The sequence below is a fragment of the Oncorhynchus gorbuscha genome, linkage group LG02 (genome assembly GCF_021184085.1).
Source record: "Oncorhynchus gorbuscha isolate QuinsamMale2020 ecotype Even-year linkage group LG02, OgorEven_v1.0, whole genome shotgun sequence".
Lineage (NCBI taxonomy): Eukaryota > Metazoa > Chordata > Actinopteri > Salmoniformes > Salmonidae > Oncorhynchus > Oncorhynchus gorbuscha.
In genome coordinates, this window is record NC_060174.1 from 76,516,288 (window position 1) to 76,542,883 (window position 26,596).

General features: G+C 43.2%; 1 protein-coding gene across 1 annotated transcript; it reads right to left on the reverse strand.

The window, feature by feature from the left end:
• Positions 1-1,222: 1,222 nt before the first annotated feature.
• LOC123994477 (neuronal acetylcholine receptor subunit alpha-10-like) lies at positions 1,223-24,966 on the reverse strand. Its single transcript, XM_046297108.1, has 6 exons — positions 24,564-24,966; positions 7,909-8,054; positions 7,638-7,792; positions 5,706-5,952; positions 3,752-4,037; positions 1,223-2,869 (listed from the first exon to the last, which is right to left on the reverse strand). The coding sequence occupies exons 1-6, from the start codon at positions 24,622-24,624 to the stop codon at positions 1,989-1,991; spliced, it is 1,776 nt and encodes a 591-aa protein (XP_046153064.1). The 5' UTR covers positions 24,625-24,966; the 3' UTR covers positions 1,223-1,988.
• Between the last annotated feature and the right edge of the window lie 1,630 nt (positions 24,967-26,596).

Here is a 26,596-nt window from a genome sequence, read left to right on the forward strand (position 1 = left end):
TCACTACCAGATAAACTGAACAAACATGAGCGATGGGCGAACACAACACTACCTAATGACTGACACTACTGAGGGCTAAATAAAGGGAGAGTAATCAGGGTGATGATGAAGTCCAGGTGTACATAACGATGGGGAGCAGGTATGCGCAATGATGGTTGCCAGGTGTGTGTAATGTGGGTTGCCAGGACTGGTGTCATCGTGAGCAGGACCGTTGATGTTGAGTGCCGGTAGGAGGGAGCAGGAGTAGGTGTGACAGACAGTGACATTTACTTTTGTTTTTTTGGCTCTGTACTCCAACACTTTGGATTTAAAATGATACAATGACTATGAGGTTAAAGTGTAGACCGTCAGCTTTCATTTGAGAGTATTTTCATCGATATTAGGTGAAACGTTTAGAAATTATAACACTTTTTGTACATAGTCCCACCAAATGTATTGGGACAAATTCATTTGTGCATTAAAATAGTAAAAGGTTAAGTATTTGGTCCCATATTCCTAGCACGCAATGATTGCATCAAGCTTCTACAAACTTAGATGCATTTGCTGTTTGGGTTGTTTCAGATTATTTTGTGACCAATAGGAATGAATGGTAAATATTGTATTGTATCATCTTGGAGTCACTTTTATTGTAAATAACAATATAATGTTTTTCTAAACACTGCTACATTAATGTGGATGCTACTGTGATTACAGATAGTCTTGAATGAATCGTGAATAATGATCAGTGTCTCCTGAAGTCAACAATCAGCTCCTTCATTTTTTTCTTTACGTTGAGGGAGAAGTTATTTCCCTGGCACCACTCCACTAAGCAAGTTTAAGCGGTCCGGTTCAAAGCCTATGAAAATCCTGTTATCTACAGTGTGTGTAGTTTGGGAGTGTATATGAATGGTTGTCATCGTGAGCAGAATTAGTGTCTGGCAGTGGATGAGGGAGATTACCCTTGTACCGTCACAACAGAACTCTCCAATGGGTTTTAAAGTTGAATGGCTCTTCTTCTAATTCGTTCACAAAGCCCTAATGATGTTAAAGGGTTATTGGATTACATTACTACATGTCCTATTGCACCGTCCCCCTCATTCTCTTCCATGTATCCTGTCCTATTCCTCACTACTGGAATGGATGAGTGTATAACAGTTTTCCTTTCCCTTTCATGACTCACTCTGAAATGTTTTCCTGTGGTTACAAAGTGAAAAAGTCAGAGGGATTTGGATATTATGAAATATTTAATACATTTAATGGCGTACTTGTACATATGCAATATAGACAAGTGATAAGCATTGGATACATTAGTCTTCTTAAGCATGGACCACTACTGTTATTTTAGTTAGCATTGTCATTCTATACATTCTATTCTACACATCAAATCTTCAACAGCGTCAAGTGCACTCAAAGAAAGTGTGCACTTCTCAGGTGTGCACTCATAAAGTACTGTCGTTCTCATGTAGTGACTGGCAGGCCTGAGAAGTACACTTAAAAATACAATTGTCTAATGGATTATTCACATACAGTAAATCAGTAAAAGGCCGAAGAGCCTTAAAAGTTATAGTAATATAAAAACGTGATCTTGTTAAACGGTGTGTCTTAGTGTTTATAATAGTCGCCAGGCGGCAGAAGAATTACTTTGGCTCCATTTCACAGATGAAGTTTGTTCCTGTCTCCCCTACAAAAACTGTCTCCCCTCACAGAAAACTACTTCTGTATGAAATGAGATCAATTAAGTCTACCACACATTGCTGAATATTAACAGCTAGTATACAGTACATACAAAACCCCACACACAGTATCTCCTGTGGTAAAAACTGAATGATTTAGTTGGCCTACTGCCCCTCGGAGTAGGATAAAGTTACCATTAGACACTCATCTAAGGTCAATTTGGGATCCTCCTTAATGGTTAAGGTCAGCATTTGGGAAGGGTAGGATCTGATCTTAGATCTGTGCCTGAGGGTCACTTGTACCTGGAGTCTTTTCCCTCTGCTCTCTGCACGTGCTCAGACGGCCTTGCCCATAATGAGGAGGCTCATGAGGAAGACCATGATAAAGAAGAGCCACATGAAGAGTCGGTCCATGACCTTGGCCACCTTCCTCCACTCACCCGTACGTCTCTGAGTGGAACGCTGGTCATGATAGCAGCTGGCGATGTACTCTATGTTCCTGCGGAGCGCCTGGTGCTGACACACACACTGGACGCTCACCACCACCTCCCTCCTACCCCTATCCTCTGCACCTCCTAATGATCCTTTCCTTCTTTCACCTCCTCCTTCCACAGAGCCTCTCTCTCCTCCTCCTCTTGCACCTCCTCTCTCTCCTCCTCCTCCCATTTTTTCCTCTGCCCCTCCCATGCACCCAATTTTTCCTCTGAAACGCTTCTCTCTTTCTGCCTCTCCTCCTTCTCCCTCCTCTTTTCCTGCTGCTCCCTCTTCCTCCTCTTCTGCATCTATACTTACAAACAGGTCGTCTTTCCACCTACTGGGCTCAAACATTTGGTATGACCCTTTCTTCACATCCAGTCTATTCCCCTCCTCTTTCTCTTCTGGAGTCTTTACGCCCACCCCTCCCACTTCCTCTTCACCCCTCCCTTCCATGCCCCCCCAGGCCTGCCCGTTCACATCCCAGTTAGTACCTCTAGTTTGGGGGTTGATATTGTGGTCGGGTGGGGGCTCAGGCGGGGCCTGTTTCTTGGGGGTGCCAGTGAAGCAGTTCTCTCCCACCTCGAAGACGAAGCAGATCCGTGCCAGGTAGTGCAGGATGAAGCGGCGGGCCCATTCAGGGACAGGACGCGCCTCCGGACCACAGTGATGGATATTCATGATGAAGATAGTCAGGGCGGTCGATGCGGTGATCATCGTCATGGTAGCAATGTAGTACTTCCCTGTGGAGAAATAGTGATCAGCAATACAGTCTATTCCATGTATAACAACTCAAACATTCAAACATAATCATTCAATGTAATGGTATACATTGGGTAACATAACATCACTGCCTTGCAGGATTCTAGACCGTGTTAAATAGACAGACAAGTATAATTGCTCCAGAGAGAGAAGGCAGGGTATAGGTTATCACGCTGTGGTTGCAGCACATTAAATTATCTGGACAGCCAATATCGACTTGCCTGGCCTCTGTACCATTACATCAACATTATCCTACATACACCAACACAATTTAGTACAGCAGCTCTCTAAGCCAAGCACACACAAATACTACAACTCACACACAAATACTACAACTCAAATCATTGCTATATTGAAATACAAATGCAAAAATGCCTACACTCTTGTTTAACTCTGCATGCATTTCAAAGTTGATTCAAATTGAATAAGTGCTTTTTGCTCATCCCAATACTATCACAATAAAATATGGAACAGTATAGTGAATGTACATAGAAAATATGCTTACTCAGTATTCATAAAGGTCTCCCTGCTGTGTATCACATATCTACTATTCCAGGCAGTTAAATGGAGCAGCAGAGAGAGGCTGTATGAGGACATTGTGCTGAGCAAGACCCCTTCAATATTCACTAAACATTTCTGCCCGAGTTTATGGGAGATGAAGATCTATAAAAGTCTCTGAGGCGAGCTGGTCAGTCTCTGGTAGTGTTGGAGAAGGAGATAAAATGACCTCAAAAGCCCAGAGAAAAGCATATATTCTAATGTGTCTCTTTCTCTCTGATTGCTGTACTCATGGCAAGCTGTTTCTACCTCCCTCCTCCATATCTCTCCCCCCTCTCTCTTTCTAACACCCCCAAGCCCCTCACCAATGAGTGGTACGTTCTCCGAGGGTGGCATGCTCTCTGCCACCAGCAGCTGGAACACGGTCAGTGCCAGCAGCACGGTGACCCCCAGGGACACTTTCTCCCCAGAGTCAGCCGGCAGGTAGAAGCCCAGCGGGGCCAGGAAGGAGATCATCATGCAGGGGATGAGTAGGTTGAAGATGTAGAAGGAGGCCCTGCGTTTCAGATGCAGGGTGTAGGTGATGTCTGGGTAGGGGTCTGAGCAGCAGCCATACAGGATCACGTTCTTCTTGGCTGGCATACCCAGAACCTGTTGTTAGGATAGCATGGAAAATAATAGAAATGCGTGGCCTGGGGTAGTCTAGTGGTATAAGAACACACGTACACTGTATACACCAAAGTATGTGGATTCAGCTACTTCAGAAACACCCATTGCTGACATGTATATAAAATTGAGCACATGCGATCTCCATAGACAAACATTGGCAGTCCTTACTTATAGCTCAGTTACTTTCAACGTGGCAGACCTTTCCAACAAGTCAGTTTGTCACATGTCTGCCTTGCTGGAGCTGCCCCAGTCAACTGTAAGTGCTGTTATTGGGAAGTGGAAAGGTCTAGGAGAAACAGTGGTAGGCAACACAAGCTCACAGAAGGGGACTGCCGAGTGCTAAAGCGTGTAGCTCATAATAAAAACATTTCTGGCCTCGGTTGCAACACTCACTACCAAGTTTCAAACTGCCTCTGGAAACTGTTTGTCGGGAGCTTCATGAAATTAGTTTCCATGGCCAAGCAGCCACATACAAGCCCAAGATCACCATGCACAATGCCAAGCGTCTGCTGGAGTGGTGTAAAGTTCACCACCATTGGACTTTGGAGCAGTGGAAACACTGGAGTTATGAATCACGTTTCAACATCTGGCAGTCTGACGGATGAATCTGGGTTTGGCGCTTGTCAGTAGAACTCTACATTCCCGAATGCATATTGCCAACTGTAAAGTTCAGTGGAGGAGGAATAATGGTCTAGGCTCCTTAGCTCCAGTGAAGGGAAATCTTGACACTACAGAATAAAATTACATTCTAGACAATTATTTTCTTCCAGCTTTGTGGCAACAGTTTGGGGAAGGCCCTTTCCTGTTTCAGCATGACAATGCCACCGTGTACAAAGCAAGGTCCATACAGAAATGGTTTGCTGAGGTCTTTATGGAATAACTTGACTGGCATGTACATACTCTTGGATCTCGTCATGGTATCTCTGTGCATTCAAATTGCTATCAATAAAATGCAATTGTGTTCATTGTCCGTAGCTTATGCCTGCCACTATGGGGCACTCTGTTCACAATGTTGACGTCAGAAAACCGCTCGCCCATATGACTCCATACACATGGTCTATGTTTGTGAGGCCGGTTGGACGTACTGCCACATAGTCTAAAATGACATTGGAGGCGGCTTATGGTAGACAAATTAACATTAAATACTCTGGCAACAGCTCTGGTGGACATTCCTGCAGTCAGCATAGCAATTGTATGATCCCTAAAAACTTGAGACATTTGTGGCATTGTGTTGTGTGACAAAATGTTTTAGAGTGGCCTTTTATTGTCCCCAGGACAAGGTGCACATGTGTAATGATCATGCCATTTAATCTGCGTCTTGATATGCCACACCTGTCAGGTGGATGGATTATCTTGGCAAAGAATAAATGCTTACTAACAGGGATGTAAACAAATTTGTGCACAAAATTAAACATAATTTGTGCAGAGATAAAAGATTTTTGTATGCATGGAAAATATTTTATTTCAGCTCATGAAACCTGGGACCAACACTTTACATGTTGCAATTATAGTTTTGTTCAGTGTAAAATAACATGAAGATAAGACAGTCTTACAAATGCAAAAGTGTTTTCAATCAATAAAGTGCAAAAAGGGAATAGAGATCAGGCTTAGCCTGTATAGAAAATGGCAAAATAAACTAATCAATCTGACCTCCCACTCTACGTTGGCCACAAAGTCAGCCAGGTCAGCGCTGTCTAGGGCGTTGACCAGGTCCATCTGGTTGCCGTTGTGTGTCCAGGAGCCGAAGGTTAGGCGACACTGCTGGGCATCGAATGGGAAGAAGGACACATCCACGGAGCACGAGCTCTTACTGATGGCCGGCTGGTCCCACATGATCTGTCCGTCGTTACGGATCACCACGTTGGTCTCCATAGAGCTGGAGAACTGGTCATCAGCACTGAGGGGGGGGGGTGCGAGGAAGGGAGAGAGTATGGGTAAGAGGTGAGAGGGAGGGGAGGGTGAAGGGGGAGTAGGGAGTTTGGAAAGAGGGGGGAGTGTATGGGGGAGAAATAGTAAAAGGATGATGGGAGGAGGAGAGACAGAGGGAGGGAGAAGAGCCAGGGGAAAGAGTATGTGAGGAATTCATTCCCGAACAAAGAAGGCAATTAAAACCATAGAAAATGATTTCTTATCTACAATTGATATTAAATAAAAAGAGAAAAGATATACTTACTGTCAAGAGACTAAAGACTCTTTAGAGGTGTGACTGGGAAAAGACAGAGGGCAGAAATGCAGGGAAGGACGATGGGCATGGAGTGTCTAATACCTTAATGACAGACAGACAGACAGACAGACAGACAGACAGACAGACAGACAGACAGACAGACAGACAGACAGACAGACAGACAGACAGACAGACAGACAGACAGACAGACAGACAGACAGACAGACAGACAGACAGACAGACAGACAGACAGACAGACAGACAGACAGACAGACAGACAGACAGACAGACAGACAGACAGACAGACAGACAGACAGACAGACAGACAGACAGACAGACAGACAGACAGAGTGGTTGAAGAGGCAGATGAGAGGGTTAATGACAGTTAATGACAGGAAACCTGAATGACTCACAGAGAGATAAAGGATGTCATGATGGTCAGGCAGGATGATTGAAAGGTGATGGTCGAGGCACAAAGCGAGTGGGGATGGCAGGAGTGGAGCCCTCCTCTCATAGCCAACTCCTACACTCAGCACTCTCACTACATTTCTGACCTTGATCACGGGGACTGGACTGAACATAGAACTTTAATAGTCACCACCCTCAAAGGAATTATTTCAGAAGCCATATTTTAGGAACTTAATCTGCATCCTGTGGCATCCCCCTGCTACCAAACATCCTCCAACAGGGATTCAATATTTAAACAGGTAGAGTGTTAGCTCAGGAAGGGGATTATTTTGAGTTTCATGTTACACACATCCCTCACACCTGTCCAGATATAATCTCTGGTAAAAATGATATAGAACATGTTCAAATCAAACCCATCCTAAAGGGTTTACTGATTCAGTTGTGTGTTGTAATTACAACAAATAGAGATAACAAAATAAAGGGAGAAAAAGATTCTGTGAAATAATAAATAGAAGGACTATTCCACTTATACTGGATTTCCCAATGCAAAACCCTGTGCACAGCAGTACGTCAAGATCCAGGTGCTAGTTTTGGCAAGAACAACTAGTATCCAAAAACAAGCGTAAAAACCGCATACTAGAAAAGACAGGCGACCAACCTTGTCTTTATTTATTTTTCATTTCAGGTTGACATTGCCATAAATTAGAACTAGTGCCAGGCAACCGTCCTGTCTACGTAACCTAACCAAGAAGAACCCCTGACACTAGTGAAAAAACTACTGCTCCAATACACTGTGATGAGCATCAGAAGCACACCTGTTGCCTTAATAATATATAATAATATAATATATGCCATTTAGCAGACGCTTGCCTTGACACCCCCTGAGTAATAGCATCTAGGGTGTCCAGGTTGTGTCCATAGCAGAGGAGGGTGAGGAAAAGGAATGTGAGGAAGAGGATAACAAACCCCTGCAGGAAGAACCGATGTGTCTCAATACCAGCCAGACCTACTTGTTATATAGGACAATATCAGGCCTCCATACATAACTACTAGGTATGCGGATGGTATCGAGACCATCGTAGTCCTCCTTCTTCCAAGTGAGGTAGGCGTCCGTCCACACCATCCGGATCCACAGGTACGTGGTCAGGATCTGGTTACGCTCATCCTGCAGGGAAAACAGTATCAGAGGAGGCCTATACAGAGGATAAGTAGTGCTCGTGGGGTCATCGTGGTGACCTTGTGTATGTATGCATTTGTGTATATGTTTTTGTGCGTGTTTACCATGTCAATGATCTGTGAGAGGGTGATCTGCAGTGTGACGTTGATGATGTGGTCTGTGTCCTCTACCGGTCTCAGAGCGTTGGTGTAGTTAGCGAACAAATCAGTCAACAACTTCTGAGCATATCTCCCATGAGCACCCAGACACACTGCCAGAGAGAGAGAGTGAGTGAGTTGTAAGCACAGTAAGTAAAGCCTAGCAGAACTTAAGGAACCACATTAAATCCACATCACTCACAACCTTCATTATTATTCTAATTCAAGCCTCAGTTCCTCAAAGGAATGGGGCAAATTGACTCAACAGCATCCCAGCTGGATTAACCGAAGTGGTACCTTGTAATCCACTAAATGACTCCAAAGCTAGCCTACATGTATGTCTGGTCCTCCATGCATGACTCACTACAACCATTACATTTGATAATGTTACAGTAACTTTGGTAAGCCTCCTTCCAATAATGAAGAAGACATTTTCCATACACTCAAAAAGCTTACTTCTCTCAAATGTTGTGCACAAATTAGTTTACATCCCTGTTAGTGAGCATTTCTCCTTTGCCAGAATGTTCCATCCAGCTGACAGGCGTAGCATATCAACAAGCTGATTAAACAGCATGGTCATTACACAGGTGCACCTTGTGCTGGGGTCAATAAAAGGCCAGTATAAAATGTGCAGGTCTGTCACACAACACAATGCCACAGATTTTGAGGGAGTGTGCAATTGGCATGCTGACTGCAGGAATGTCCACCAGAGCTGTTGCAAGATAATTGAATGTTCATTTCTCTACCATAAGCCACCTCCAACGTCATTTTAGAGAATTTGACAGTTCGTCCAACCGGCCTCACAACCGCAGACCACGCCCCTACCTTTTGTTAAGGTATATGTGACCAACAGATGCATATCTGTATTCCCAGTCATGTGAAATCCATAGATTAGGCCCTCATGAATTTATTTAAAATTGACCTATTTCCTTATATGAACTATAACTCAGTAAAATCTTTGAAATCGTTTCAATTATTAATTCATTCATGAAGTGGTGGGAGAATCCTGCAGTCTCTCAAGCCTTTGTTGGAAGAGTTGCTGTTGGGTTTGGGACAGCTTATTGAGGCCCAGTTATATTTGGAATTGGTTTGGCAACAAACAAATAAACAATACAATTCCAATCTCATGTGAATTTAATTAGAAATACAATTTGACAGACAGACACAGAGACAGACAGGCAGAGAGAGAGCGATCGAATGAGAAAGAAAGAGACAGAGAGACAGACAAACAGAGGATGAGAGAGAGAGTATTGAGGGAGATGAATGTAAACAGAAATGGGAAATATTGGAGTGATAAACATGGAGTAGTAAATTAGGAGTGACTTTAGGGTAAGATGAGGAAAGACACGAGAGAAAGGTATGGAGGGAAGGAGGTAATTACTGAACGCTCTGGAGAGAAATGATGGAGAGACGTTAGAGAAGGGAGGAGAAGGGATGAGAGGGGAGGAGATAAGCAGGTAGGTAATTATAAACAGTAAATGAGATAACGTGTCCATCTAGAGCTGCTAAATGCCTGTCCATTCACTTCCTACTGCAGACAGCAAAGTGCAGCACAGCCACTCCAATTCGCGTACCGCCCTAACAGATCCACAGATGACGCAATCTCTATTGCAGTCTGCACTGCCCTTTCCTACCTGGACAAAAGGAACACCTACGCAAGAATGCTGTTCATTGACAACCGCTCAGCATTCAACACCATAGTGCCCTCCAAGCTCATCACTAAGCCAAGGAACCTGGGACTGAACACCTCCCTCTGCAAATAGATCCTGGATGTCCTGATGGACCGCCCCCAGGTGGTGAGGGTAGACAACAACACATCCGCCACGCTGACCCTCAACAGGGGGGCCCCTCAGGGGTACGTGCTCAGTCCCATCCTGTACTCGCTGTTCACCCACGACTGTGTGGCCGCTCACGACTCCAACACCATCCTTACGTTTGCCGATGACACAAAGACACACTTTACGTATGCTGCTGCTACTCCATTTATATATTCTGACTGCCTTGTCACTTTTACCCCTACCCACATACTGCATTACCTCAACTACCTCATACCCCTGCCCATTGACTTGGTACTGGTACTCCTTGTATATAGCCTCATTGTTTTTGTGTTAGTATTTTCTTCATCAAATTTGTCTTACTTTTTAACCTTGCACTGTTGGGAATTGGCTCGTAAGTTAGCATTTCACTGTTGTATTAAGTGATACATATTTTATTTGAGACACCTTCTCGGGCCAACTCTTTTCTCAGTGTATATCAATGATGTTGCTCTTGCTGCGGGCGATTCCCTGATCCACCTCTACGCAGACGACACCATTCTATATACTTTCGGCCCGTCATTGGACACTGTGCTATCTAACCTCCAAACGAGCTTCAATGCCATACAGCACTCCGTCCGTGGCCTCCAACTGCTCTTAAACGCGAGTAAAACCAAATGCATGCTTTTCAACCGATCGCTGCCTGCACCCGCATGCCCGACTAGCATCACCACCCTGGATGGTTCCGACCTTGAATATGTGGACATCTATAAGTACCTAGGTGTCTGGCTAGACTGCAAACTCTCCTTCCAGACCCACATCAAACACCTCCAATCGAAAATCAAATCAAGAGTCGGCTTTCTATTCCGCAACAAAGCCTCCTTCACTCACGCTGCCAAGCTTACCCTAGTAAAACTGACTATCCTACCGATCCTTGACTTCGGCGATGTCATCTACAAAATGGCTTCCAACACTCTACTCAGCAAACTGGATGCAGTCTATCACAGTGCCATCCGTTTTGTCACTAAAGCACCTTATACCACCCACCACTGCGACTTGTATGCTCTAGTCGGCTGGCCCTCACTACATATTCGTCGACAGACCCACTGGCTCCAGGTCATCTACAAGTCCATGCTAGGTAAAGCTCCGCCTTATCTCAGTTCACTGGTCACGATGGCAACACCCATCCGTAGCACACGCTCCAGCAGGTGTATCTCACTGATCATCCCTAAAGCCAACACATCATTTGGCCGCCTTTCGTTCCAGTACTCTGCTGCCTGTGACTGGAACGAATTGCAAAAATCGCTGAAGTTGGAGACTTTTATCTCCCTCACCAACTTCAAACATCAGCTATCCGAGCAGCTAACCGATCGCTGCAGCTGTACATAGTCTATAGGAAAATAGCCCACCCATTTTCACCTACCTCATTCCCATACTGTTTTTATACTGTTTTTATTTATTTATTTTTCTGCTCTTTTGCACACCAATATCTCTACCTGTACATGACCATCTGATCATTTATCACTCCAGTGTTAATCTGCAAAATTGTGTTATTCGCCTACCTCCTCATGCCTTTTGCACACATTGTATATAGACTGCCCATTTTTTTCTACTGTGTTATTGACTTGTTAATTGTTTATTCCATGTGTAACTCTGTGTTGTCTGTTCACACTGCTATGCTTTATCTTGGCCAGGTCGCAGTTGCAAATGAGAACTTGTTCTCAACTAGCCTACCTGGTTAAATAAAGGTGAAATAAAAAATAAAAAAATAAAAACTGCCAAAGATTGTACAGGCACTAATTCTCAAACAACGCATGCGTGTGTTTGTGTGGGAGAGAGAAATTCGAAAAACAGGCAAATCCCAGGTAGCACATAACATTGAGAACTATGTTTCTTAGCACTTGGTGAGTGTGGTTGTCCTATGGTTATTTTGCATACAACCCTCCCACAATTTTATGGGAATGGTGCTGGATAGCTGCTTGACTTTGGAACAGTATCCGCACATAAGGAACTTGGAAAAAAAACATATTTTCTTGGTATTTCATCACTTTACATTTAATTGAGTAGTTCAGAGAATGTTAGTAACATTCTCCTGTGGGAATTTTAACACCTCAGCATAACATTTCCTAATGGTTCTATTTAAAGTCATGTTCTCAAACTGTTCAGAGAACGGTAAGAAAACTTTTCATAAAATCTTTAGTAACGTTCAGAGAACATTAAGAAGTGTGTAACGTGTACTTAAGAATCGGGAAGCAAGTACAGGGAGTGAATTTAATAAATTAACAAACAGAACAACAAACACGTAGCATACAGACATGAAACAAACAATCAATAACGCCTGGGGAAAGAACCAAAGGGAGTGACAGATACAGTATAGGGGGAGGTAATAAGGAAGGTGATGGAGTCCAGGTGGATCTCATGAAGCGCAGGTGTGCGTAATAATGAGCAAACTGGCATCAACGAGCGCCAGAGAGGAGGAGCGAGAGTAGATGGGACAGTACCCTGTCCCTGATGCGCAGCTCCAGCCGCCGACCAAAGGGACAGTCCCAAGAACCAAGAACCTGCAGAGCCAGCTGAGGCGCGGGAACCTGCAGAGCCAACTGAGGCGCGGGAACCTGCAGAGCCAGCTGATGCGCGGGAACCTGCAGAGCTAACTAAGGCTCGGGAACCCCAGTAGCGTCGGCAATGGAAGCCTGACAAGCCAACCGAGGTTTGTGAACCTATCAAGCCAGCTGAGGCATGGAAGCTTGACTAGCCAGCTGGGGCATCCCCGGTTGCGTTGGTAGCTGCCCTTGGACCCGACGTCACCAGTTGAATTGTATTTATTTTTTAAATATGAAAAAAAAGCCCTGTTGCTTCCCTTTGGGGAGATGTTATTCTGTAATATGTACACTAATAATCAGGAAGCAAGTACAGGGATTGAATTTGATAAAAAAACAAAAAAAGAAACACAAGTAGTGAACAGGCATGAAACAGAGTCAATAACACCTGGGGAAAGAACCAAAGGGAGTGACAGATAAAGGGGAGGTAATCAGGAAGGTGAGAGTCCAGATGAGTCTCGTGAAGTGCAGGTGCGCTTAACGATGGTGGCAGGTGTGCATAATAATGAGTAAACTGGTGACAATGAGCGCCAGAGGAGGAGCGGGAGTTTGTTGGCAGCCCCTATTAATTGGCCACACCTGATCTTAATGAGTGCTTGTTTCCTTTGAAATGGGATCTGTTTGAACAGCTTTGTATGAGTAAAAAAGACATGGTATGCTTGCTCCACCCTTGATAGAGAACAGAAGATCATACGTTTGAATCTCACTGACGGAGTGCCACAAATTTAAAAAACGCCATAACTTATGCCATGTTAACAATGACTAACGAAATCAATGAGGGCCCCCTGGAGGTCAAGGCCCCTGGGCATGTGCCCTGCATGCACAGTCGGTATTCAGCCATGATTACTACAAGTTTAGATAGCTGGCTAGACTAACTACCAATCTAAAAATTGTTAGCTGACATGGCTTATTGAGTTACTGTCAGTAGGAAGGGTTCTATTGACCCAGGTTTATTTCACAAAAGCAATGTTGCAACAAAAATACATTGCAACATTTGTAACATTTGGGCTCCCGAGTGGCACAGGGTTCTAAGGCACTGCATCTCAACACTCGAGGAGCCACTACAGACACCCTGGTTCAAATCCAAGCTGTATCACAACTGGCCGTGATTGGGAGTACCATAGGGTGGCGCACAATTGGTCCGGGTATGGCCGGTGTAGGAAAAGCAATGTTGTAACTAAGAATTTTTCTTCACTGACTTAAATAAAAATAGAAATGGCAGCTATAAAGATCAACAAAAATGTTATCTGTTCGTCAGGGGTAGATTTTTATTTTGTCAAACTTTCTTTAATGATGGAAACAGTGTTTTTCGATTAAATTATGATTGCAGAATAATTTTGAAGGTACCTCAGGGAACGTGATGTCATTGTGTAATATTAAAGCTCCACTCCACAATTCTGAACGCCTTTGTTATGCAGGTGAATGAGGACCCAAAAGCAACTTGGCGAAAACAGAGTCTTTAATCCAGTAAAGTAAATCTACAATCATAAAGCATAATTCCACTCGTAATGACGAGAACAGACTGGAGACTCGATCATGAACTGCAGGTTGCCTCGGGAAGGCACTTGAACGTAGCAGACTCAGACACCTGCTCACCACGCAGCATCTGAGGGAAACACGACACGACAGGGCGATACACAGACACAGCACGGTAAACAATAGACAAGGATCCGACAGGGCAGAAACGGAAAACAAGGGGAGAAATAGGGACTCTAATCAGGGGAAAAGATAGGGAACAGGTGTGGGAAGACTAAATGATTGATTAGGGGAATAGGAACAGCTGGGAGCAGGAACGGAACGATAGAGAGAAGAGAGAGAGGAAGGGAGAGAGAGAAAGGGGAACGAACCTAAAAAGACCAGCAGGGGGAAACGAACAGAAGGGAAAGCATAATGACAAGACAATATATGACAAAACATGACAGTACCCCCCCACTCACCAAGCGCCTCCTGGCGCTCTCGAGGAGGAACACTGGCGGCAACGGAGGAAATCATAGATCACAAACGGTCCAGCACGTCCCGAGAAAGAACCCAACTCCTCTCCTCAGGACCGTAACGAAAAACGATAAAAAGGGAAACTAGGGTACTACTCTAAAAAAAAAATGAGACACGGGTAGAGAACTGAAAGCTTTAGAGCAAACAGGACCAAACAGGCCAGGAGAGTAACAACTAGGGACAGACTGAGACACAGCAAGGGCAGGAACAAGAACAGGAGAGATGCGATGGCAGGGAACAGACTGAGACCCAGCAAGACCAGGAGCAGAAGCAGAAAAAAAATTACCAGACTTCTGCGCGCAGTCTGAACACGCAGCCACGAAACGGCGCGTGTCACGCTCCTGAGTAGGCCACCAAAACCGCTGGCGAATAGAAGCAAGCGTACCCCGAACGCCGGGATGGCCAGCTAACTTGGCAGAGTGAGCCCACTGAAGAACAGCCAGACGAGTAGAAACAGGAACGAAAAGAAGGTTACTAGGACAAGCGCGTGGCGACGCAGTGTGCGTGAGTGCTTGCTTAACCTGTCTCTCAATTCCCCAGACAGTCAACCCGACAACACGCCCAACAGGAAGGATCCCTCGGGATCGGTAGAAGCCACAGAAGAACTAAAGAGACGGGATAAAGCATGAGGCTTGGTGTTCTTAGTACCCGGGCAATAAGAAATAACGAACTCGAAACGAGCGAAAAACAACGCCCAACGAGCATGACGCGCATTCAGTCGTTTGGCATAACGGATGTACTCAAGGTTCTTTTGGTCAGTCCAAACGACAAAAGGAACGGTCGCCCCCTCCAACCACTGTCGCCATTTGCCTAGGGCTAATCGGATGGCGAGCAGTTCGCGGTTAGCCACATCATAGTTACGTTCCGACGGTGACAGGCGATGAGAAAAATACGCACAAGGGTGGACCCCATCGTCAGTATCGGAGCGCTGGGACAGAATGGCTCCTACGCCCACCTCCGACGCGTCAACCTCAACAATAAACTGTTTAGTGACGTCAGGTGCAACAAGGATAGAAGCGGATGCAAAACGCTTCTTGAAGAGATCAGAACAACAATCATACGACCGGTGAGGAGGAAGGGAGTTGGTTCTGGACCGACTGAAGACCGTGCGCAGACCATGATATTCCTCCGGCACTCCTGTCAAATCACCAGGTTCCTCCTGAGAAGAGGGGACAGAACAAACAGGAGAAATAACAGACATTAAACACTTCACATGACAAGAAAGGTTCCAGGAAAGGATAGAATTACTAGACCAATCAAAAGAAGGATTATGACACACTAGCCAGGGATGACCCAAAACAACAGGTGTAAAAGGTGAACAAAAAATCAAAAAAGAAATGGTCTCACTATGGTTACCAGATACAGTGAGGGTTAAAGGTAGTGTTTCACATAATATACTGGGGAGAGGACTACCATCCAAGGCGAACATGACCGTGGGCTCCCCTAACTGTCTGAGAGGAATGTCATGTTCCCGCGCCCAGGCTTCGTCCATAAAACAGCCCTCTGCCCCAGAGTCTATTAATGCACTGCAGGAAGCTGCCGATCCGGTCCAGCGTAGATGGACCGGTAAGGTAGTACATGTACTTGACGGAGAGGACCGTCTAGTAGCGCTTATCAGTCGCCCTCCGCTTACTGATGAGCTCTGGCCTTTAACTGGACATGAAATGACAAAATGACCAGCGGAACCGCAATAGAGACAGAGGCGGTTGGTGATTCTCCGTTCCCTCTCCTTAGTCGAGATGCGAATACCCCCAGCTGCATGGGCTCAACACCTGAGTCAGTGGGGAAAGACGGTAGTGTCGGAGAGAGGGGAGACACAGTTAACGCGAGCTCTCTTCTATGAGCTCGGTGACGAAGATCTACCCGTCGTTCAATGCGAATAGCGAGTTCAATCAAAGAATCCACGCTGGATGGAACCTCCCGAGAGAGAATCTCATCCTTAACCTTAGCGTGGAGTCCCTCCAGAAAACGAGCGAGCAACGCCTGCTCGTTCCAGTTACTGGAGGCAGCAAGAGTGCGAAACTCTATAGAGTAATCCGTTATGGATCGATTACCTTGACATAGGGAAGACAGGGACCAGGAAGCTTCTTTCCCAAAAACTGAGCGATCAAAAACCCTTATCATCTCCTCTTTAAAGTTCAGATAATTGTTAGTACACTCAGCGCTTGCCTCCCAGATAGCTGTGCCCCACTGCCGAGCCCGACCAGTAAGGAGTGATATGACGTAGGCAATCCGAGCTCTCTCTCTTGAGTATGTGTTGGGTTGGAGAGAGAACACTATATCACACTGGGTGAGAAAGGATCGGCACTCAGTGGGCTGCCCAGAATAACATGGTGGGTTATTAACCCTAGGTTCCGGAGGCTCGGAAGAACCGGAAGTAGCTGGTGACACGAGACGAAGACTCTGATACTGTCCTGAGAGGTCGGAGACCTGAGCGGCCAGGGTCTCAACGGCATGCCGAGCAGCAGACAATTCCTGCTCGTGTCTGCCGAGCATCGCTCCCTGGAACTCGAGAGTAGAGTAGAGAGAATCCATAGTCGCTGGGTCCATTCTTGGTCGGATCCTTCTGTTATGCAGGTGAATGAGGACCCAAAAGCAACTTGGCGAAAACAGAGTCTTTAATCCAGTAAAGTAAATCTACAATCATAAAGCATAATTCCACTCGTAATGACGAGAACAGACTGGAGACTCGATCATGAACTGCAGGTTGCCTCGGGAAGGCACTTGAACGTAGCAGACTCAGACACCTGCTCACCACGCAGCATCTGAGGGAAACACGACACGACAGGGCGATACACAGACACAGCACGGTGAACAATAGACAAGGATCCGACAGGGCAGAAACGGAAAACAAGGGGAGAAATAGGGACTCTAATCAGGGGAAAAGATAGGGAACAGGTGTGGGAAGACTAAATGATTGATTAGGGGAATAGGAACAGCTGGGAGCAGGAACGGAACGATAGAGAGAAGAGAGAGAGGAAGGGAGAGAGAGAAAGGGGAACGAACCTAAAAAGACCAGCAGGGGGAAACGAACAGAAGGGAAAGCATAATGACAAGACAATATATGACAAAACATGACAGCCTTGGCTAAATAAATAAAAAAGACTGTTTCTTTACAGGACAAGGATTGTGCTGACTTTAAAGAATGCCTGAAATGCTTCGCCTTGCTTTTCTGGTTGGCTGGATGCAAGTTTCACCATCCAATTATTACAGATCTACAGGAGTGCAAGTTTTACCATGACACGGTTAATTATGGCTTGAATCCCGCTAACGGGATCGATATGACTACAGTCAGTGAAAGTGCAGGGTGCCAAATTCAAAACAACAGAAATCTCATAATTAAAATTCCTCAAATATATAATTCTTTTACAACATTTTAAAGATACACTTGTTGTTAATCCCACAACAGTGTCCGATTTCAAAAAGGCTATACAGCGAAAGCACAAAATATGATTATGTTAGGTCAGAGCCTAGTCACAAAAACACACACAGCCATTTTCCAACCAAAGAGGAGTCACAAAAAGCAGAAATAGAGATAAAATGAATCACTACCTTAGATGATCTTCATCAGATGACACTCATAGGACTTCATGTTACATAATACATGTATGTTTTGTTCGATAAAATTCATATTTATATACAAAAATCTGAGTTTACATTGGCGCGTTATGTTCAGTAGTTCCAAAATATCCGGTGATTTTGCAGAAAGCCACATTAATTTACAAAAATACTCATAATAAACATTGATAAAAGATACAACTATTATGCATGGAATTATAGATACACTTCTCCTTAATGCAACCACTGTGTCAGATTTCAAAAAAGCTTTACCGAAAAAGCACACCATGCAATAATCTGAGTACAGCTCTTAGACAACAAATCAAGCCATACAGATATCCGCCATGTTGTGGAGTCAACAGAAGTCAGAAATAACATTATAAATATTCACTTACCTTTGATGATCTTCATCAGAATGCACTCCCAGGAATCCCAGTTCCACAATAAATGTTTGATTTGTTCGATAAAGTCCATCATTTATGTCCAATTACCTCCTTTCTGTTCGCGTGTTTAGCCCATAATCCACATTCATGACGCGCAAGCAGACGAAAAGTCAAAAAGTTCCATTACAGTCCGTAGAAACATGTCAAACGAAGTATAGAATCAATCTTTAGGATGTTTTTTTAAAATCATAAATCTTCAATAATGTTCCAACCGGAGAATCCTTTGTCTTCAGGAACTCAAGCTAACTGTCACGTGAACGCGCGTGGTCAGCTCATGCCACTCTGCCAGACCACTGACTCATTCAGCTCCCATTGCCCCCTCCTTCACAGTAGAAGCATCAAACAAGGTCCTAAAGACTATTGACATCTAGTGGAAGCCTTAGGAAGTGCAATTTGACCCCATAGACACTGTATATTCCATAAGCAAAGAGTTGAAAAACTACCAACCTCAGATTTCCCACTTCCTGGATTGTTCTGTTATACTCACAGACATCATGCAAACAGTTTTAGAAACTTTAGAGTGTTTTCTATCCAAATCTACTAATATTCTAGCTTTTGGGCCTGAGTAGCAGGCAGTTTACTCTGGGCATCTTATTCATGCAATATACTCAATACTGCACCCAGCCATAAGAAGTTAAAGCATCAGACAATCTCACTGCATATGTAGTTGATTTTATTCTAACACATATGGTGCGTCTGTCTATATAAGGAAAAATAGGTTTAAACATTTCGATATACTAATAATATGCATATATTAGCAACTGGGCCTGAGTAGCAGGCAGTTTACTCTGGGCACCTTATTCATCCAAGCTACTCAATACTGCCCCCAGCCATAAGAAGTTAATCCTGCTCATGCCCTTCACTCAACTCGCTCTCCTCTAGCAACTGGACACACACACACTCACACAGAGACACAAACACATGCACACACACAAGAACTTTGGGATCAACTCTAATGGTAGTTTCAGAAGCCAGGACCTCATTTACTATGGCTCTGGGTCATCACTATCTGGACATAATTAACAAGCTTTCTAATCACAAATAATTGTTTATATCACTATCACTAACCATAACTTTAAACGTTACCCCTAACCAGAGTATGTAACATACACTATATGACCTAAAGTATGTGGAAACCTGCTCATTGAACATCTCATTCCAAAATCATGGGCATTAATATGGAGATGGTCCCCCATTTGCTGCTATAACAGCCTCCACTCTTCTGGGAAGGCTTTCCACTAGATGTTGAAACATTGCTGTGAGGACATGCTTACATTCAGCCACAAGAACATCAGTGAGGTCGGGCACTGGTGTTGGTCGATTAGGCCTGGCTCCCAGTCGGCATTCCAATTCATCCCAAAGGTGTCCGATGGAGTTGAGGTCAGGGTTCTGAGCAGGCCAGTCAAGTTCTTCCACACTGATCTAGACAAACCATTTATGTATGGACCTTGCTTTGTACACAGCGGCATTGTCATGATGAGACAGCAAAGGGCCTTCCCCAAACTGTTGCCACAAAGTTGGAAGCACAGAAATGTCTAGAATGTCATTGTATGCTGTAGCATTAAGCTTTCCCTTCATTGGAACTAAGGGGCCTAGCCCGAACCATGAAAAACAGCCTCAGCCCATTATTCTTCCTTCACCAAACTTTACAGTTGGCACAGTGCATTGGGGCAAGCAGTGTTCCCTTGGAATTGCACATGGTGATCTTAGGCGTGTGAGCGACTGCTCGGCCATGGAAACCTAACAAACAGTTCTTGGGCTGACGTTGCTTCCAGTGTCAGTTTGGAATTCGGAAGTGTGTTTTGCAACCGAGGACAGGCAATTTCTTTATGAGCTACACGCTTCAGCACTCAGCGGTCCCGTTCTGTGAGCTTGTGTTGCCTACCACTTCATGGCTGAGCCGTTGCTGCTCCTAGATGTTTCCACTTCACAATAACAGCACTAACAGTTGACCAGGGCAACCCTAGCAGGGCAGAAATTTGATGAACTGACTTGTTGGAAAGGTAGCATCCTATTTCAGTGCCACGTTGAAAGTCACTGAGCTCTTCAGTAAGGCCATTCTACTGCCAATGTATATGAAGATTGCTTGGCTGTGTGCTCCATTTTAAACACCTGGCAGCAACGAGTGTGGCTGAAATAGCCGAATCCACTAATTTTAAGGGGTGTCCACATACTTTTGTACATACAGTGGATTCGGAAAGTCATCACGCCCCTTGACTTTTTCCACTTTGTTATGTTACAGCCTTAATCTAAAATTGATGAGGAAAAAAATTTATTTAATCAATCTACACACAATACCTCATAATAACAAAGCGAAAAGTTGATATATATATATATATATATAGCATGGTGGTAACAGCATCATGCTGTGGGGATGTTTTTCAGTGGCAGGAACTTGGAGACTAGTCAGGATCGAGAAAAAGATGAACGGAGCAAAGTACAGAGAGATCCTTGATGAAAACCTGCTCCTCAGACCGGGCTGGAGGTTCACATTCCAACAGGACAATGACCCTAAGCACACAGCCAACGTAACGCAGGAGTGGCTTCGGGACAAGTCTCTGAATGTCCTTGAGTGGCCCAGCCAGAGCCCAGACTTGAACCCGATTGAACATCTCTGGAAAGACCTGAAAATAGCTGTGCAGTGACACTCCCCATCCAATCTGACAGAGCTTGAGAGGATCTGCAGAGAAGAATGTGAGAAACTCCCCAAATACAGGTGGGCCAAGCTTGTAGTGTCATACCCCCCAAAAACTTGAGGCTGCAATCGCTGCCAAATGTGTTTCAACAAAGTACTGAGTAAATGTCATATTTCCGTTTTTTATTTTTAACAAGTTTGTAACAATTTCTAAAAAGGTTTTTTTGCTTTGTCATTATGGGGTATTGTGTGTAGATTGCTGAGGGAAAACATTTATTTAATACATTTTAGAATAAGGCTGTAATGTATGAAAATGTGGAAAAGGTCAAGGGCTCTGAATACTTTCTGAATGCACTTTGTCGTACACCAAATCCAAATCCTGATATAATCATTTGTACTACCATTATGGTTACCACTATTTATTATGATATATTATAATTTATTATTATTACTTTCATTGATGTTATTACTACAATTAAAATTTTCCTCATTATTGATATTATCATGATTCATATTATGGTTACTAACGCTATTAATATTAATTTCATTACTTCTGATACTACTTATCATTATTATTGGTACGAGGTATGACCAGAAACATGGACTACATTGAATCTCATGCTATAACATAAAATAATATCTGTTTGCTTAAATGCTTAATTTCAACTGAATGCTGCTCCTGGTTAAAGGTTATTTGATTTTTGTATGAAGTGCCTATATTAGTACGTGTATTATCTGTCTAATTTGAAAGGAATTCATGCATTCAGGCATTTTTTTCTATAATTGTACAAAAGTGATATATTACAACTGTGGTGAAAGGGTAGGAAATGCTTACTGCTGCAACCTGATTTTGTGCTGTAAGTGTCACACCACAAGGGAAGGGTTCCAATTTCTTATGGGCCCTAGAATCCTTGTGACGAAACAATGCTACCCAAGGAAAGTGGTCGCACCCTTGGAGGTCATTTTATTCATGATTTTAAATAGCCTTTGGTTTGGGCTTGGTAATGTCTTAATGTACAGTTCGAACAAAAAACATTTATGAAGACAGTGCTGGAAAAAAATATGTGCAACGGATCAAATACAACTAAAATAAATACAATATTATGTGGAAATGAGAGGAGACCAATGCATTTGGGGTCTACAAGAAACAAAGAGAATAACCCCAGTTAGGAAGAGTTCTCAATACTTACAGTATACATTTAAATGGCTGGCGGAATAAAAATGTAAATGGCTTTAATAGCCCCATAAGAAGGAAAACAATATTGTTAAAACTGGATGTGATATCACCTTTCTCCAAGAAACACATTTATCTAAAGAGGAACATAGAAAACTAGAACAACTGGCAACAGGACAGGTGTTTTCCTCTTCCTACTGTTCAGCAAGAAGAGGGGTAGCAATAATGATAACAAAAAAAATATTAATATCCTCTTTCACTCAGAACGAACCCTTGCAAAGACAGAAGATACATACTAGTAAAGGGAAGGATTGAGGGCACGGAAATAACATTATTAAATGTATATAACCCACACGAACTAGGACCCAAATTCATATCCCCCCAAAAGATTTGGCCTCCACATTATACATTGCCATATACTTGTCATGCACTGCGCTCTTCTGCTGTGACTCCATCATAGTCCCAAATTCAAATGTATTGGGGATACATGGGACAGACTATGATGACTCCCCAATGCATCCCCAATACATTTGTAGTTCAGTTTAAATTCTGTAATGCTAGTCTATCAACCATCGATGAGTGAAAGAGACTCCGTTACTGAATTATCACTTATCAATTATTTGTCGGAAACCAAACCACAGTCATCTACCACCATGTACCTTTTTTTCTTTCTTGGTAAAACTGTTTAGGCCTCTACTAAATAAGAATCGGAATCCTGGAATATAATGCAATCCTTTTTGATTTTATTATGTTATGTTATATTCTATTCTGTGAATCTTTGAGCATTTTCCAGACAAATTGCCAGCAATAAAATGCAGAATATGTCCAAACTGATGAGCATAGCGTTCTCTAAGCATGAGCGAGGCTACTGTCCAATTTGAAGTACATTATGAAGGACTCTTTGGATTTACACTTCATTCATGTATAAAGCCATAGTATTTGCTTTACATGCATGATCCTTTTATCCATGTTCATCATTTGACCAAGCATCTTGCTGTAGGTTACCATAGAGGTTCTTCAAAATACAAACTTTTGGTATGCTAATCCTTCTTAAGACCTCCCTAAACAACTCATGTACCTAGGTATACAAAGCCGTTTTACTGTTTTTAAAATATAAGGTAAGGTATATAAATATATTAAATAATATTTATTTGTACAGCTGTGGGCAGGTCGAGGATATTGAGACAGTAGCATATTATGTAGCATATCCGTCTTAAATATAGGCTGTAATAATGTGTAAAACTATTGACTATAAAAGTGTGCTGTTTTCTGTTGATTTACTGTATACAGCTTGTATCATAAGGAAGGTCCAAGGCAGGTGGATTAATTTGCATACAGGGAAGGACCAGGGAATCTGGTCTTACAATACAGACACTATGGGAATATAAGAGACATTTTATTACCATAGTTATCGGATCATCTTGATCGGATGACCACAACCACGTTAATGCAAGGTGTAACCACGGCTCCTGTTTCCCCTTTATTCATCTGCTATCTTTTGTCTCCTGTCAGTATCTGTAGGACCAGGCATGAGTCTGGGTTAGAGGTCACAGGGATGACAGCATTAACCCGTTGACTGCTGGCAGATATCACGTGTCCAGAAAACAGAGTTTGTAGGTGTAATGGTGTAATCTGTCATTCTCTCATCTGCTCTGATCTCTTTGTGTGTGTGTGTGTGTGTGTGTGTATGTGTGTGTGTGTGTGTGTGTGTGTGTGTGTGTGTGTGTGTGTGTGTATATATATTTGCTCTTTCAGCTCAGTGGTCACGTCAGAACACACGAGCTGTTGGTTTGAGACCCAGATGGTGGGGATTATCAAGGGATGATATGGAGAGTAAGAGAAAGGAATTATGAGAGGAACAGCTTGCCATGAGTGCAATCAATCAAATGTATAAAGCCCTTTTTATATCAGCAGTTGTCCCAGTGTTTATAAAGAAACCCAGCCTAAACCCTCAACGAGCAACCAATGCAGATGTAGAAGCATGGGCACATCAATCAGGTATTAATGCACAAACACAACATCTCCACAGCTTTGTGAAGAGTGACACCAGCAATAACATTAATAATAGGGTCAAGCACTATGACATGGTAGACCAAGTACATCACATCAACACCTAAGTTTTCATCCTAAAATCACCAACCCAGAGTACATAGTGACAGTTCATGGATGCATGCATGTCATATCCACAGTCCACCTTTGCCCCTTAATACATCGTTGAGGGGTTGTTCATTCATTCAACATCCAATGTGAATGTATAATCTGCCACATTTTCAATGTTAGGTCAGTTAGGTCACTATATTGTAGTTGGCATTTTAGAACACTCGGGGAATAAAACGAAATGGCCTGTTAGGCTACGGACTGCCAAAGTGAGAAAAATTGCCCTCAAATTCTTCCATCGATAAGCAATCAGAACCTTGTCTCCAATGAAATACATGTAAAATTGTGAAGCAAAAAATGAGCACGTACCTGGAAGAAAACTAAAACAGAGGAAGAATAGCCACGTAGAAAAGACTCTCCATAGATGCATGTTGCTGAACTGGCACAATATGCCGAGTTTTTTGACACAGCGGGCAGAAGAGCAAAATAGCCCTCTACAGCTGAGAGAATTTACCGTATTTGGAGAGTTCAGTGTAGGCCTGAAACGCGCTGCGAAGAGACAGCTGCGCACAGAGCTAGTTTTGGATGGACTGCCGCTGTATCCAGTAACCTATCTTCTTACCGCGCTGTGGTGCGCGCCCCACATGGTGCAAGAGGAGGCATGGCGCGCCGTGCGATGTTATATACACTGCCCTTAAAGTATTCACACCCCAGAACTTTATCCACATTTTGATTAAAGCCTGAATTTAAAATTGATTAATTTGAGAGAAGAAAAAAAATAGTCACCGGCCTACATAGCATACCCGATAATGTCAAAGTGGAATGATGTTTTTCGATTATTATTATTCTTATTATTTTTTTTACAAATGAACAGAGTTAATGAGTATTCGACTCCTTTGTTATAAGAACCTAAATAATTACAGGAGTAAAAATGTGCTTAAGTCACAAGTTCCAGTGCCCTTTGAGTCATCTATTGGTAGATGTAAAAAATAAAGCAGACATTGAATATTCCTTTGAGCATGGTGAAGTTTTTACACTTTGGATGGTGTATCAATGCACCTAGTCACTACAAAATTACAGGCCTCCTTCCTAACAAAGTCACCAGAGAGGAAGGAAACTGCTCAGGGATTTCCCCATGAGGCCAATGGTGAGTTAATCAGTTAAGAGTTTAATGGGTGTGATAGGTGAAAACTGCAGATGGGATGAACCCCATTGTAGTTACTACGCAATAGTAACAGACAGAGTGAAAGGAAAGAAGCCTGTAGAACATGTCAATCCATGAAGGGCTGAATGTATGCAGGTATTCACTCTTTACTTGTACTTGATTGATAAATTAAGGTCACTAATTAGTAAGGAACTCTCCTCACCTGGTTTAGGCCTTAATTGAAAGGAAAAATCAAAAGCTATGCCCTCCCTGGAACTTGTTTGAGACCCCTGATGGAGAGAATAAAAATACTCCAAAACATGCATCCTGTTTGCAACAAGGCACTACAGTAATACTGCAAAATAAATGCAGCAAAGCAATATACTTTTTGTCCCGAATACAAAATTGTTATGTTTGGGGCAAATACAATACATTAGAGTTTTTAAAAAAATTCAAGAATAGTGGTGGCTGCATCATATTGTGTAATATGCTTGTAGTTAAGGACTGGGGAGTTTTTCCAGGACGAAAAGTAATGGCTCTAAGCACAGGCAAAATCCTAGAGGAAAACCCTGTTCCATCTGCTTTTCACCACACACACCTTTCAGCAGGACAATAACCTAAAACACAAGGCCATATCAAGTTCTCACTGGCATTATGGGATAGTGTGTGTAATGGGTGAGAAACAAAATCTATTTCATCCATTTTGAACTCAGGCTTTAACAATAAATTGTGGAATAAGTAATCGGGTACAAATACTTTCTGAAGGCACTGTAACAATGTGCAGAATGAATGAATGGTAGGTTACATGCAATACTGTAAATCCATTTGAAACAAACTTTAAAGCTATAACACGGGGCACCAGAGAAGAGTCCAACTGGCACGGACTCCATAACTACTGTAACATAGGAGGAAAACCCACCATTAGTTGTTTAAAGAAACATCTGCAAGGAAGGGCAGGTGATGTGAATAATTGAACAGAAGGTAGGCCACTTGTCCGAGTTCAATGTAATGGTAGCTAAAGCTGCTTGTACCGTGGACACGTCAGGTGTCAGGTACTTAACGCAGCCGTCCATCCATCGACACACATGGTCCCACTCAGCAACCCTGTTCATTGTAACACAATGTAAGCAAGGAACTTCATCTGGAGAAAGGAAATCTCTTTAAAAATGCATTAGGCCTTTTAAAAACAAAGTAAATGCAGATTCTGTCCGATACAGAAGATGAACAGCCTAGAGAAGAATGGCTGCATTACAATGAC

Coding starts and splice junctions, on each gene's coding strand:
- LOC123994477 (XM_046297108.1), bottom strand. CDS start 24,624: ATGCATCTATGGAGAGTCTTTTCTACGTGGCTATTCTTCCTCTGTTTT. Junction 5,953..7,637: donor GATATTGTCCTATATAACAA/GTAGGTCTGGCT, acceptor CCCCCCCCTCAG/TGCTGATGACCAGTTCTCCA. Junction 4,038..5,705: donor TGGCCAACGTAGAGTGGGAG/GTCAGATTGATT, acceptor TCCTAACAACAG/GTTCTGGGTATGCCAGCCAA.